This window comes from Aptenodytes forsteri, unplaced genomic scaffold (genome assembly GCF_000699145.1).
Source record: "Aptenodytes forsteri isolate BGI_AS27 unplaced genomic scaffold, ASM69914v1 Scaffold70, whole genome shotgun sequence".
Lineage (NCBI taxonomy): Eukaryota > Metazoa > Chordata > Aves > Sphenisciformes > Spheniscidae > Aptenodytes > Aptenodytes forsteri.
In genome coordinates this window covers 407,562-422,586 of record NW_008795690.1, presented here as the reverse complement: position 1 = coordinate 422,586, position 15,025 = coordinate 407,562, and the positions used below count along the sequence as shown (strand labels likewise).

The window sequence follows — 15,025 nt, the reverse complement described above, 5'->3', positions numbered from 1 at the left end:
CTTTTTTTTTTGTTTCTTTTGTTTGTTTGTTTCTTTTTTTCTTTTTTTTTTAATACAGCCAGCCCAAACTTCTGTATATTCCTGCTATAGCCACTGAAGGACTCTGTAGTTGGCATTGTAGAGGTACAGGTATGCAGTCCTCTCTCCTTCAAAATTTAATGTAGACAGATGTATTTTTTTTCCCACGCTGTTCCTATCTGACCAAACTTAGTGGCATATCTTGTCATCTTCTGTGAGAGAAGGTTGAGATGAGCCTCCCATAATCTGTAATAGTCTGGGAAAGCCTTTAGTGAGACAGTGCTACAAGAGGAGCAAAGATGGGAAAGTCATGGAGAAGGTAGATGAGATGAAAAGACACAGTTGAGGACAAACACAAAAAATATAGGGCTACCTAGTTATGTGAATCACAGCTAGATGAAGAACAGTCGTGTCGCTGTTTTGTATCTCTGTAATTGTATTACCTGTGTGGGCTACAGGATGTTCTTTTGAACACGAGTCTTAAACAAAAAGCCTGATGTTTTCTTGTGAATACCCAGAACCCCATTTCCTATGCAAAAAATATTCTCTAGCATTTTTCTAAGGTTACTCTAGACTCCAGGGGTGCTGGCAACAAAAAGCTGGCCTTAAATCAGCAAGCCAAGCCTGGCTTCAGGACAGAGCCAGTACAAGCTCTCTCTGTACCATGTCAGATGGAAGCTGGTCACAGCAGGGCACCTCTTCCAAAAAACCTTCCTGAGCATGGTAGGACTCCACCGTATACTGTTCCAGTTCTCTGTTGGGGTTTGCGATGTTATCTTACTCAGTGTTGCTTTATAAATTGATAACTCTTGGCTAGTCAGGATACAAGTGGATGCAAAAGCGTGTCACTTATCAGAAGTAAGAAAATGGAGAGTTATCATTTACTATAATTCATTCTTGAGGTCTGCTATTAAACCACCCTATTTCCAAATCACTTGGTACATTTCCAAAGATGTATCTCGCAGAAATGCTGATACCTACTTCCCTTAAGCTTGAAATTGCCTTAGAAGTGTTTAACCAAACAAATGGTCGGATTTTGTTAGTGCATGAATACTTCAAGTTTTAATTGCTGCATGAAGTCTAAAGCACAGAGCGCGCTCTGTGAACTTGGAGCAGAGTACGGTGAGATCACACAGAATAAAATCTCCAGCTGGGGATGACTTGCTCTTACTGCAGTAACAGGAGGAAAAGTTTGTGTGTACCTTTATTCCTGTAGTCCTAGGACTGGGCTGGCACCAGTTCATCTGTGTGGCTGCTCATAAGTATGTTGGTTAATAATGGCTCAAAACCCTAAAACCTCAGTAAACGTTGCTGAGTAAAGTACATCAGTATTCATACCTGTTTACCTTTAACCTGAGGTACGAGGAGGGCATGGTAAGATATGGTGATATCAGTTTTCTAATTGCTAGTCTTGCAAACCCACTCAGGAGAAGGGAAGGTTTTGTCCTGAGAACAGAAGCTGGGCAGGACGTGCGTTGCAGGCGGGTGACACTCAGTACAACCCCGTGCCAGGGTGCGTTGCACCAGGACAAAATCCAGCTGGGTTTCACCGCAGTCATCGCTCTGTGGCGTTAACAACTGCAGAAGAATAATTTGTTTTTATAACTGTCGTGAGGAGATCCAGTTCTGAGTGTACACACCAAGCAGATCTGTAGAGCAGGAAGGTGACAGCTTTACACGTTAGCTCGTGGGAGTAGCTGTAGGCTTCCTGAGAGATGCCTGCGAGAGCTTGTCTTTGGGTTGGGTTGGTGGTTGGATCATAACGATTCATACACATGGCTCAGATATCCCAAATAAAGTATTGCATCCCATTGTGATATTGGCCATAATTTGCTTCATTGCCTGGCAGTTTCAAATTATTTGGCAATAAAAGTGTCAGCAAGCCTATAAAGTAAAACACATGCTTAGGGGAAGACGATGCTTTATTTTTTAAAAAAAAGGCATACAGTGACTTTATGAAGAAAAGAACCATGGCCGTTTATAGTCCACAGTTTTTAAATCTAAAGTGTTACACAAAGTGCTTTGTGATGCTTCACAGTCAGAGGTTAAGAAAGCTAAAATCAATATCAAAGTAAGTATTATTTTTCTGGGCTTGAAAGCCAAAAATGTAATTATAAATTTGCATTTTGTGGTGCCAATATTCTGTGAAAGTAACACGGCCATGTCTTGCTCATCCATATTGTTTCAGAGGGATGGGAGAGGAAAAGAGCTTTTGCGCATCGTGTTGTGTAGCAACATATACAGTACTGACTTACAAGCCTGTATTCACTTTAAAATCAACGGGACTTCAAATATTTTCTCCAAACTCCCGTCCTGGGTTCCTTCACGGGGAGCAGAACCCCAGTTTGGTCGGACGCGGAAGGGCCGCTGCCAGTGGCACTAGGGACCTGCCGGGGAAGGGCTGAGAAGCTCCTGTAAGGAGGGGCTGATCCTTTCTGCAAGGTTGTGGCATGTGACGTGTTTCTGCTGCTTTTCAACTTGATACTGTTTTATGTACAAAATGATTTTAAGTTGTGGTGTTAGAACTTTTCCCTGTGAAAGGAATGAAATGCTCTTAGTCGTTTTTGAAGGTGACTTCTAAAACAGATGCAGAAGGCAACTTTTTTTTTGACACTGTTGGCTAACGTATTAATGATACATAAGCAAGTCATTCTGTCAGTAGAGCAACTGACAGGTTATCTGATTTTTCTCATACTTTGCATTGTTCAATTTTAGTTAATAATGTTTACAGTATTTTGCAATAGGTTTGGGAGGAAAGATTATATATATACACAGAACTGAAGCCTCCCTTAGGAGAGCTATGCCCATGCTTCCAAGAAGCAGTTTGGAATATTTTTGCTATGCATCTTTTACTTGTGGTATAGCTTCTTATTAATTCTAGAAAATTGAAACAGTAACATGGAATTTTTAGAGAGCGCTCAGGTCTTCTGACTGTTAAATCTGCTTTATACACCATGCACTTTTCACCCTGAAATGAAGCCAGGTAGGTTTTCGTTGCTTTTGCTCCCAACGAAGTGATGCAAAGCAAGATTAGCTTCTCTCTGGGAAGGTTTTGAAAGAGATTGAGCTGTGCAATAGAAGACTTCATCAGCTGCAAGCTAAATCAGTGAGCACTTTGACATACAACTGCGCGCCTCTCTCTGATTAGCGACACTCCTTCTCTGGCCGCCTTCCCGTTCAAGATGCCTCGGAAACCTGACAACCTCAGACACATCATCTCTGCATTTGTTGAAATCAGCAATTAACAACTGCATCCTTCCTGAAAAAGGAGTGGGGAAAGGGTTGTTCTGGAATGAAATTTTTCTTCATTCAACAGAAAACTGAATTCACAATTAAGTTTTGTAATAGACAACATATACAGTCTGCTAGACATGTAGCACTTATATTTCCCTTTTAGATAAATTAATAGAGTTCGGAGATACTTTATTGTATTATTGCATATGTTACTCTACATTAAACAGTTCTTAAAAGGTAAGCCATAGGTCAAGATGCCTGTAAGGCCTGTTTTCATTTGTGCATTTAATTTGTTTAGATTGCTGCTACATTTGATAACAGTCCAAATAATATTAAGTAGTTGTTTCTGTACATGACCCTTGTAAAGACTGCATTATCAGGCAGGTAATTTTGTACATGCAATTGAGAACATACTAAAATATTTTAATAGTATCTCTTTTACTAGCAGTTTACTAGCAGTTACCATCTTTTTTCAGGGTAAAATAAATGTATTTTTTCTAAGGAACCAGGATTTAAGGAACCTGCTTTTAGAAACTTTTTCCAGTTAGTCAACAGGAGAATATAGTAGCTCACATGCATTTTATTCAACTTAAATGTGCTTCACCACTTATTTTGCCTGGCAAGCAAAGATATGAAACTGGGATCTTCTCAGGCTCCCAATATTTCCTCAGGATAACTACAATATTTGGGCTATTTCCCTGTCTTGGGCAACATTTTAACTAATGGATATGTTCCCAACTGAAGCTAAATGGAAGAGAATTCCCAATAAGAGCCAAAATATCTCCCAAACGTACAGTTTGGTTTGGATGCTTTTTCACTGAAGCATACAGGCTGGATGGTGTGTTGTGCTCTGAGGTGGAATTTGAAAGACCATCTTCCCTCATGTCTCCTCTTGTCTGAAAGCCAAGAAACCTGAACAAATGGTGCTTCCTAGCTTGTGAGCCTTGTTTTGGTGTACCATCAGCTTTGTGATTTTTTTTTTTTCCCATTACTCAGTGCTCCAGTAACTTGAAAAACTATTTAACAACCACCGAGTGATGAATGGGTTTGAGAAAACGCTGATAATTGTAAGGTTAAAGACATGGCTAAAATTTTGCCTGTGGTAAGTTCAGAATAACTATTCTCCAGGTAAAACATAGAAAGCATAGCAACTTTCAGTAGACATGGACAGGGAGTTTGGAAGTTGTTGGTCACAGCTTTACTGTCACCATGCTGAACGGACACTTACACTTGTAAATGCACAAGTTATGCCACAAAACTGCTACAAATCCTACAAAGCACCATGAAACTTGATTTGTGATTTTGAAAGGGTTCAGTCTGGGATAGGTTGAAAGATTTATGACTAATCTGAAACCTGTATCTTGTTGGCACATTAGAGAACGTAGCAGCTTCTTACATGTTTCTTAGTTGCTGCAACTGGTTTTCTGTATCCTTAGATTTTCTGTGTGTATCATTAGTTATTTTTAGAAGTGAGTCTAACCATAAAATCAAAACTGAGGCAGCGTTGATGGGGTTTCTGATTTTGAGGTTTGGCTAGGCTGGTTTACAGTTGCTATGTTGGTGTCAAATTGGGGTTTTTTTTGTTTTGTTTTACCCTGTGGGTCTGACATTTGCTGTGGATTGTGTATCTTTTTTCAATTAGCAACTTTCTGTTTAAACGTAACCATATTTCATATTTAAGTGAATGTATATAGTGTTTGTATTAGCTCTGCGTGTACATACATAACTTTGCAGTTCTCTCTGTAGCATTCTCCTAAGGAGTTTGCTCCTGTAGCTTTAAGCCTTGTGCAGTTCTGCATCTGTAAACCATCAAGTTTGTTCCTGAAGTTCCAGTCCTGCAAGTCTCTCTGCAGGTGAACCTTGCGCAGTTTGGGAAGGCTGGCGATGGCTTCATCAGGGCTTGCACTCAGTGCAAAGATTTGTTCACGGAGGAATTTGTAGGAATTTTAAATTTTCTTGGACTAAATCTTCATGAGTATGTGTCTGTGTATGCAGTGCAGCAAGAAGAGTCCCAACCCTGCTGAAATATTATTTAGCTTTATCATGATTGCCTTCGTTTACTTACTGTCCATTGCTTTCAGTTATGTTGGAAATGGTGAACATTTACAGCTAAGTGCTGTAGCACTTTTTGTGGTAGCTTATACTTATCTTTACCTAGTCATGTATGCTGGCTGGGGACAGAGCTATGCTGCACGGTTTTCCTAATTACAGCTGTAATTAGGACTCAGTGGCAGAGAGGGTGCCCAAAGTGTCCTTCCTTCTGCTTGTGTTGTCTGACTGATCCTGCTGTGAAGCAGAAGCAAGAGGAAGAAAACTCCAAGTTTTTCAAACACAGTGAAGGAAAATTGTGTTTCTTATGATGATAAGAGTCTCGTACAGTTGTTTGAGGTGGTTGGAGGAAGACTTAAATTAGCAGATTTCAATTCTGACTCATTACCTAAGAAATCAGGAGGTCACACAAATACTGTGTGTCAAGACCAAAGTCTTATATGTAAAATGTGCCTTCTTGTAATCAATGAACGAGGGGGGTTATTTGCTCAAGTATTGTTTGGTCCAAATGGTTATTTGGTTATTTGCTGATTTTTGAGCCTGCTGAAACCAGTGCAGTGCCTTATCAGGTAGGCTCAAGAAGCACAGTATTGCAAATGTCTAACCTGGTTCTCACAAGCGTGTAGAGACCCACTTGCTATTCTTGTAGATTGATTTCTGGCAGCTGCGCAATCAGTGGTGAATTATTGATTCATGTATAGAATAAATAAGCTTCTCAAGAGGTAAACCAGGTTTTTTTGTCCCCATAAAAGAAAGGACTTAATATTTTTTTTCTTCTACCTCTGATGCAGAAAACTGTACTAAATGTTCTTTTCTGGTTGGATCTTCCCATAATTCTTGTTTCTTTAGTCCCCATTAGGCAAGTTTGTCTTACATTTCTCTGTTAAGTTTTGAGGTTAGACCCTTTACGTGGTGCTAGCATTTCTCAGGAAAGAAAAAAAGGACTTTTTTCTGAGAAGAGGTCCTAGAAACTGGAGCTGAAGAGCTTGAAGTGGATTCCTCATGTACTTTTTATCTTCCTTCATGCGTTCTCTCAGTGTTTCCATCCAGGACCAGCGCAGCCCATAAGGGTGTCCATTTAAGCCATATGTAATGCAGATACCCTTCTGCTAGGAGATTCCAAGGGACTGTTGTCTCATTTTACTTAGGAACAGCATTCAAGTGGTGATTATATGGCCAACTACCAAAATGCAGATGACTTTCAAGTGCAGAGCAAGAGAAATGTCTTCTGTTCTACTATTTCTTTGGAATTAAATTTTCATTTTTTCCCTCTCTGTTTCCTTTTTAGCCTATTCGATATGGGAGGAGAGTATTACTGCTACAGCTCCGACATCACCTGCACCTTCCCTGCAAATGGAAAGTTCACTCCTGACCAGAGGGCTATCTATGAAGCAGTGCTTAAGTCATCGCGGGCTGTAATGAAAGCAGTCAAGCCAGGTAAAAGATCAGTACATGTCAGTAGGAATTGACGAGCTTGATGGCAGCATTCAGGCTGTCAAGACAATTATGTTTGGATTTTAGAAAGTGCTGGAAAGGAACAAGATGACAAAGTTAATTTCCATGTTTAAACAACTCCTAATGGAGGATAGAGGTAGGACACACAACATTTTCCATACAACACTTCTAAAGAAATAACACATAAACAATTATTAAGAAGATTAAAAAGGTATTTTAATCTTCCACTTTTTTTTTTTTAATTCCTTTAATCTAGTGGTGACAGTTGTTACTCTGGTGTGTGTTTACAGTGGCAGCCATCTTTTCAGGAAGCTTATGCTAAAGACTGAAGTCAGAGTTTGAGTGAACACGTGTCATGCTTTGGTTTGTTTCAAGCATTTTCTGTATTGTACGTGTAAGCTCATTAGAAATCTTCTGTTGAAAAATATGATGGAGTGTGCATCTTTTGGGAAGGATACTCAATTAGCCTTAAAAAGTTTTAGAAAGCACTGGCTATTGGGTACTTCACTGTATGCCTTTAAATTGCAGGCAAGCTAATTCATCAAGTATACATTTTCATAGTTGAAACAACTGCCTGACTTGATGAAAATCTTATTTTTCTCCAATTCTGCTTTCAGGGCAGCAAATAAATGCTTTTAGAGCTAACTGCTGCTGTGATTTTGAGTATTTCACTGGTGAAGGTACTTGAGCATTTCTCAGTATTACTAATAGAACAGATTTGAGAAAAATGTACTTAATGTACAAAGCACACTTATCCTTTAAATTTACCATATTAGCTTTCAATCATTGGGTCTTGAGTGCATGAGCTTTCTGGATTGCCAGTCAGAATATACGTAATTTTCCTGTTACACAAGCTGGCAGCAGCACTGTTCATTTGAGCAGCTTGGAAGGGAGTAATAATACTTGAAGCTTATCTGCAATGAGACTAGTTTTCATAGTTGAAACAACTGCCTGACTTGATGAAAATCTTATTTTTCTCCAATTCTGCTTTCAGGGCAGCAAATAAATGCTTTTAGAGCTAACTGCTGCTGTGATTTTGAGTATTTCACTGGTGAAGGTACTTGAGCATTTCTCAGTATTACTAATAGAACAGATTTGAGAAAAATGTACTTAATGTACAAAGCACACTTATCCTTTAAATTTACCATATTAGCTTTCAATCATTGGGTCTTGAGTGCATGAGCTTTCTGGATTGCCAGTCAGAATATACGTAATTTTCCTGTTACACAAGCTGGCAGCAGCACTGTTCATTTGAGCAGCTTGGAAGGGAGTAATAACACTTGAAGCTTATCTGCAAAATGAGACTAGATATTTTGCCATTTTAATAACAATGTGCATTCTTCATCATCTGCTGTTTCTCCCCTGAAGAATCTTGTTTCTGTTCCTCTTCATAGTTTGCTTTGCATTTCAGTGCCGCCTTTAATGTTACATTTCATGTAACATTTTTGGCAGTATTTCATGCTAATAAGTTCCAGACTATCTTCAGAACTTGAGAGCTAATATGATGCTGTTCTCAGGATGCTGTAGAGAATTCCTCAGTTTACTTAATGCTTTATTTACAGTGTCAGAAAATAAGGACATATTAAGTTTAGTATTTCTGAAAACTAGTTGTAAGGATCCTTTACTAGCCTTGGGAGTTTGAGATTCATAGAGAAACCATTCTTAACGTCTGGCAGAAGATGGGACTGAACTTTCTGTTTTCACTGTGCTTTAGTTGTCTTGCCTGCTTAGAAGAATGGTGCAAATGCATTTATGCTCTTTATGAGACTAGTAATCATGAATTTTCTGGCTACAGAAAGCAGGTTAAACATATGTTCTGTGGACTGGTTCATTGGTTTGGTTCATTTGGTACCTCTGTGTAGTGAAATGCAACCTGGACCTTTCGCACTCTGTTGAATTACAGATCTGCGTAGAGTCCTGCAACATGCAAAGATTTTCACCATATGGAAAAGTCTGCTTTTTAGGTCCATATGGCTTGTACCCTAGTTCTTTTGCAGCTTTTAACCCATCTGTCCACTGATGCAAAAAATCTGACAATATTATTAGATTTTTCCTCTGATGAGCTCTCAAAACATACCAAAGGCCAAAGACTCTACTACTGAAATTGGTATGAAACACTTAAAATAGGTAGTTGGCAGAAAAGTATTTACGATGTCTGAAATGAATTTACGATGTTCTAAAGACAGTTCAAACTGAAATGATGAGTTGGATTAGAGAAATCCTCTTTTAAATGTCCCCATAAATGTCTTTTAAATGTCTCATAATTTTAAAATTTTAAATAATTTTAAAAATCAGATATTATTCAAATAGTTATTTTGTTTCCAATCACACCCCTTTTCTTACTAAAGGGGACATAGGAGATAAAACATTTCTGTAAAAGGCTTTCATAAATCCTTTTAAAGAAATGTATCGGCTTTGTACCTTCCCCCAAATTCCTTTAAAATGTTTTGGCTAGCTGTTTTAAATGAACACTGAGACAGACAGAAAAGCTGCCATGTCATGTACTGTTGGACTGCTAGTTGAAGGTGGCATTGGATTTCCTGGAAGACTAATATTCCACTGTAGAAAAAGAAGAAATAGAAACACTGACCTTCATAGCATGGTTAGTGTCACATACTTCTCAGACTGCTGAGAAACCCCAGAGCCTCTTGAAGGCGTGGATGCAAACTGAATGCCCAGAGAAAGCTGTTTCTGTGGGAGAGGCTGCAGCCTTGTTCGTCTCGTTGAGCAAGCCTAATTTGTTAGCTCATTGACTAAAGCACCAGGATCCACTCCTGGGGGAGCCAGGTACTGTCACAGAGGGGAGCAGGAAGGGATGATGTGAATTCAGCTCTCAAGTGTCTCTTCTCCCTGTCTGACGGAAAGTTAATACTTTAGGTCTCTGAAAAAGGAGGCAGAAAAGCTTGCAGGTTTAGAGGCACTAAATATCAAACCCAGCCCCGTCATGTTTTAGTCAGATTTTCTGAATTATGGAGCCCTTGTTCATTTTGCTATTATTTCTGCTTGTCTTCATTTCGCAGGGTTCCTCAGATCAAAGACAGTCGAGTGACTTGGCTCACATGGCAGTAACCATTCATGGGGCAGGCTGTGCAGAAAGAGTGTACGCAGCAGAGTCAGCAACTGTAGAAAATGGTATTTCTCTCCAGCTGCAGAATTGGGGCCTTAATTATGCCTTGTGGCAAAGGGTCACAGGGGACATCTAGTTGTTGTCTTCAGCAGGTTAATGATTCCCGGAGTTTCTCATTGCAAGATAGGGAGCGAGTACTTTAGGGAGAGTCACTAACCAAATACTGGGTTACATAACTGTGTTTATGGAAGGACACACATTTGCTAGCAACCTTAAACATTTTATATAGATGTGTGTAGTTCAGAGATTTGCATTTTTTTTTTCAATTTGGCTCTCATATGAACCTAATTGACACTCGAGTGAAGTTACTTTCTGAGAGATAATAGACCTCCTAATACATTTTGTTTATACTTCTACATACAAACAGTTGTCATAATTTTAAAAATACTCCAAAACATTGTATTTTATTGTAGAAAAGCATTCATCTGACTACATCCTGTGCATGGTCCAAACATGCAAACAGCTCAAATCACATATATTGGTCTCCCTACCTTCCAACTGAAAGAACAGAATTCCTTCTGCGAGCCAAATAATATATTCTGAAAGTTAAGAAACGCTCTCTGTGGGATTATAGCCCAAGTTCAGTGCAGTCGTCCCAACTCCTGCCACAAACCAAATCTGTTTAAAATAAACGGGGAGAAAGACATATTCAGTCTTGCATAAGCAGCAATTTTGAAACTACTGAACATGGATCTCGTATGAAGACAGCGATGCTTGCCGCTGAAGCCAAAGAGTCAAAAAGGCTTGCTTGTGTGGCAGTGGGATAATTGTCTCTTTTCTACAGTCAGGCTCATGATCCAAAATGTCAGAGAGGAATGTTGCATTTCTACTTAGGGGATATTCTTAATGCGTCAAGTCCATCTGGGTTACATTTACTCTTCCACAGAACTAAAATACAGGGGCGGATGTGCAGAATATTGACACTTCCATTCACTTCAGTGGCTGAGGAATCATGTACTTCTTACTCAGAACAGTGATTTGAGAAACAATTTGTCTTTACATAGATACTCTATATAAAAAGAACTGTTAAAAAAAAGTGAAATTGTAAAGCCAAGTATCTCAAACTTAAGAGTATTCCAGAAGTTAGTGTCCTAATTTGTCTCACTTCTGCATTGTTTTTTAATCTCATTAGATTTACAAAATTGGTCGAGGCACATTAGGTGCACTCCTGGAGTACATCTCCCCATTTACTTTCACCTGAAATGAATTCAGCTCGTGCACTTCAAAACTCCACTGTGTAAACCAAAGCACGGTAAGTGGGGACAACCAAGAGATTTCTTCTCCAAGGATGATTGGAATTAAAATCTTCTTGTAGATAGATCCATTGTTTCTCCCTCTGCTATCTTCATGCAATGCATATAACAGAAACAGCTGAGCTAATGAGCAGCTATTCAGTAATTTGTTTTAACCTTTTGTTCTATGCATGGCCCAGAGCTGTTTATTGCCTACTGTTCAAAACCTGCTCTGAATCCAGAATTGTTAACGTCCTCACCAGTTTTTCTCAGAGTGCTCATCACAACAGTATGCAGGTGCTTGGCAGGCAGTAAGTTCTCTTGCACTTCATCTTAGTGATGTGGAAGTGCGCAGCAGTTCCCCTTCTGCAGGCAGTGGCAGACAGGCTGGAGAAGCTAGTGTAAAAGCTATTGACTCACTTGGGATTCCAAGATTGAAATTCATCAGACTTGAGATTTTTTTCAAGGGAGTTGAACATTGCTCTTGCTCAAACCCCAGCTGTTTTGACCTCTGTTACAGCTGTGAGTGCCCAGCCTTTCTGCAAATCGGACTCCAGATTGTCAAGCCAGACACATGTAAATGAAAGAAAATGACTAATGAACAAATGTAAAATGAATAAATAAAAATAAAAAATTGTGTTTGAAGCAAGTTGCCTAGCATCCTGATGGGAGTCTGAGTCTGAGGCAAGAATGGTTGCTAATTCCCAGTGGCAAGTCAGGTGCGTTTGCCATGCTTGCTTTTTTGTGAAGTCTCTTGTTTCTTTTCCTGCACACTTTCAGCGTTTGCAACAGATGGAAGAGGAGTTATGTGAGGAACAGATATCTTCAGTGGTCTAGCAGGAGCTGTGCTTGCCTTGGAGTTAGAGTCTCCTGGAAATAAGGTAGCCCTAGAACTGAATGAACTTGGGGCTTCCTGTGGATTTGCATCTTGTGGTTGGTAGGAAGCTTTGGTTGGTCTGATGGAAGCTTTTCCACTGGGCTGAGGTACTTCTGAGGCTCTCCTCCATGTGAATTCTCCTGTCTGTAGTAACGCATGAATGGATGTTGCAGTTTTGCTTGCATCAGGTCTTCTGTCTTTTAGCCAGCTGCCTACATTACAAAATGTAGCACTGGGTCTATTCCTCTGGTGAGCGTCATTGAAAATCTCCAAAAGGTTTTAACAGTTTTATTGTAGAACTGAAAAAGGCAGCAGCATCAAAAAGGCCTTGCTACTATTGAAATCCCATCTAAAGGAGTAGATGGTCATGTAACTAAAGGACTGGACTGTAACACGTCAGCACCAAGGGTCCAAGCAAAGCTCGCATAGACAGCATCAGTTGATATTGCCTAACTCTGGAGTCCTTGATGCTGTAACCATAAAAATACTGCTTTTAGTGTAGCTCTCCCCCACCCCTGTAATTGCCCAGGCTTAAAAAAAGTGAACTGTGGTGGAAAAAAAAATATTGTGTAGCACAACATCAGTAGGCATAAGGCTATATAGTGTAATGGTTAATGGCAAGGTGTGAGGTCTCAGCTCTAATGTCTGTAGTACCTCCAATGGACAACCGTCATGGTAGCAGTTGAAAGCCTGAACTGCAGAGGTAGATTAGACCCTTTTGTGAGCTAGTTTGACATATTTGTTGATATTGGAAAGATCTAAAGAACTTGAAAGGGCACATGTGCATTGTTCCCAAATCCTGTCTCACTTCATTCTTTATCCCGGTCACATGAGTTAGATCCAGTGTCAATTCTCCCAAGTAACTAGTGATAGGACGAGAGGAAATGGCCTCAAGTTGCGCCAGGGGAGGTTTAGATTGGATGTAAGGAAAAATTTCTTTACTGAAAGAGTGGTTAAACATTGGAACAGGCTGCCCAGGGAAGTGGTTGAGTCCCCATCCCTGGAGGTATTTAAAAGACGAGTAGATGAGGCACTTAGGGACATGGTTTAGTGGGTGGTGGTGTTGGGTCGACGGTTGGACTCGATGATCTTAGAGGTCTTTTCCAACCTCAATGATTCTATGATTCTATAATGTCCAGCTTTATTAGCTATCATTTGTCATGTTACACCTGGGAGATGAGTATTGTTTGCTCTTTGTCATTAATATAAATCTATTTGAAGAAACATATAAAAAACATTGGTTTTGCTGAAAGTCCCTCTCTGAAACTTCTAGAAAACAACTTGTTGAAGAAACATGATTAGCTTTGAAGTTAGCCCTACTCTGAGCCAGGGTTTGGACCAGATACCCTCCTGGCATCCCTCCTAACCTAAACCACTCCATGACTCTAAATATGTTCTGAAACGTGCAAATGAAAATGTCAGTGATGTGAGAAAAAGAGGTGTTGATGAGAATCAGTGCCTGTGTGCTCAACTCTAGCTCTTAACAGGGGAGGTAGTACTTTGCAAGCCAACAGACAGTGATATGCTTCAGCTTTTGTGCATGAAGCACATTCATACTTAACCCAGCTTTGAGTATCGCTCTGTTCTCATGTGGATGCTTTACTGTCAGTGATGCGTACGAGTCCGATAGTGTTTGGGAAGTTACTGTGGAGTAGCTTCTTTTTTATTCTTTAGCAAATGACTGTGTATTTATACCATGTCCAGCCTCTCCAGTGATTTCTGCTATTTATTAATTGGATTATTATCTTGAGCATTTAGAGAATATTAATAATTAGAGTTCTGTAAATTTAATTCCTAGTTGATGAGGAAAGTATGGTTTCTACATATAGAAAGTTTCTATATAGAGTTTCTATTTACAGAAACATTGAAGTTTCTCAAATATATTAAATCTGCTACTGTGTTGAGAAGAAATAAAAAGGAAGTATGCCTATCTTTAAGCTTTGCAATTAAAGCTATTTTGGATTAATGCACTAGATCATAAACAGAGTCTTTAAGATTAATGAGCTAAATATTGGAGCAATCACATACTTTCCATTTTCATCCCTTTGCAATTGCATACTGGGACCTCCGAACATTCCTCCCTGTCTTCTCTGTGGAGTAATGGAAAGTCACAGGAGAAGGGGAAGGAAGGGAGCTTGTTGTGCTTAGCATTCCTGGTACTACTGCAAAACTTGTGTATGTTTAAAAAAACGAACAGAAAAAACTTTTTTCAGTCTCTAAGTTATACATGTTAGTATTTGGGGGGAGGGGGAGAAAGAATTAAAACACCTCGATCAGTAAGGTCTATTGTCATAAATTCCAGTTTAAAAAAAAAGATCTCTTTGTCTAGGAAACTGCTCCCAAGGAACAGTTGAGTAAGGCCAGGTTGGCAGCCACTCAATTCCCTATCTCTACATTTATATGATTTAAAAAGCTTGTATATCCAAAGTCCCCATTGAACCAAAATTGCATTCAGACATTAGCTGCACAGCTGGGAATATTTGCTGATTGATGTTTGTTTGTTTCAATAAAATGAAAAATAAAAAATAGTTCCAAATATGCACAGAAGTTGTTGTTCACCAAGTCAGTTTATGTGCAGTGTGAAAGCTTTCCTCCTCAGGACACTGACATTACTGTAGGGTCTCCCTGTAGGATTTGTATCTCTGCATTTTTTCAAGTTGGAGCTCATGCTCAGGGGTATATGCATATCCCCAAGTCCTGCATTTTACTATCCAAGAGAGTGAGTATTGTGTTGCCTCTGGCTTTCAGGCTTTGCTTTTCTGGTAAATGTTGTTAAGGGACGTCTTGAAAGAAATTTCCGTCCCAGGACTAACATCTCTGATAATGGAAGATGGAGGTTTCTCCATATTAGGGCTGGAAGATTCCTTGCCTGTTTATAGCTTTCGCAGAACTCAAGTTTCACATAAAGACATAGGGTCTTTAAGATCTTAAATCCTTTCTTCCAGGATCAAAGATCAGCCATTGCAGATTTCATTGATGCCAGGATTGCCATATAATCTTTGAGCAAGAAAGTATAGTCAAGTACACTTCAAA

At 39.5% G+C, this 15,025-nt stretch overlaps 1 protein-coding gene across 1 annotated transcript in view; it reads left to right on the top strand.

The window, feature by feature from the left end:
* PEPD (peptidase D) overlaps positions 1-15,025 on the top strand; it is a 143,809-nt gene that overhangs the window by 96,684 nt on the left and 32,100 nt on the right. Inside the window, exon 13 of the mRNA XM_009282865.1 lies at positions 6,590-6,738. Within this exon, the coding sequence (XP_009281140.1) occupies positions 6,590-6,738 (149 nt within the window). The remainder of the gene's footprint in view (positions 1-6,589; positions 6,739-15,025) is intronic.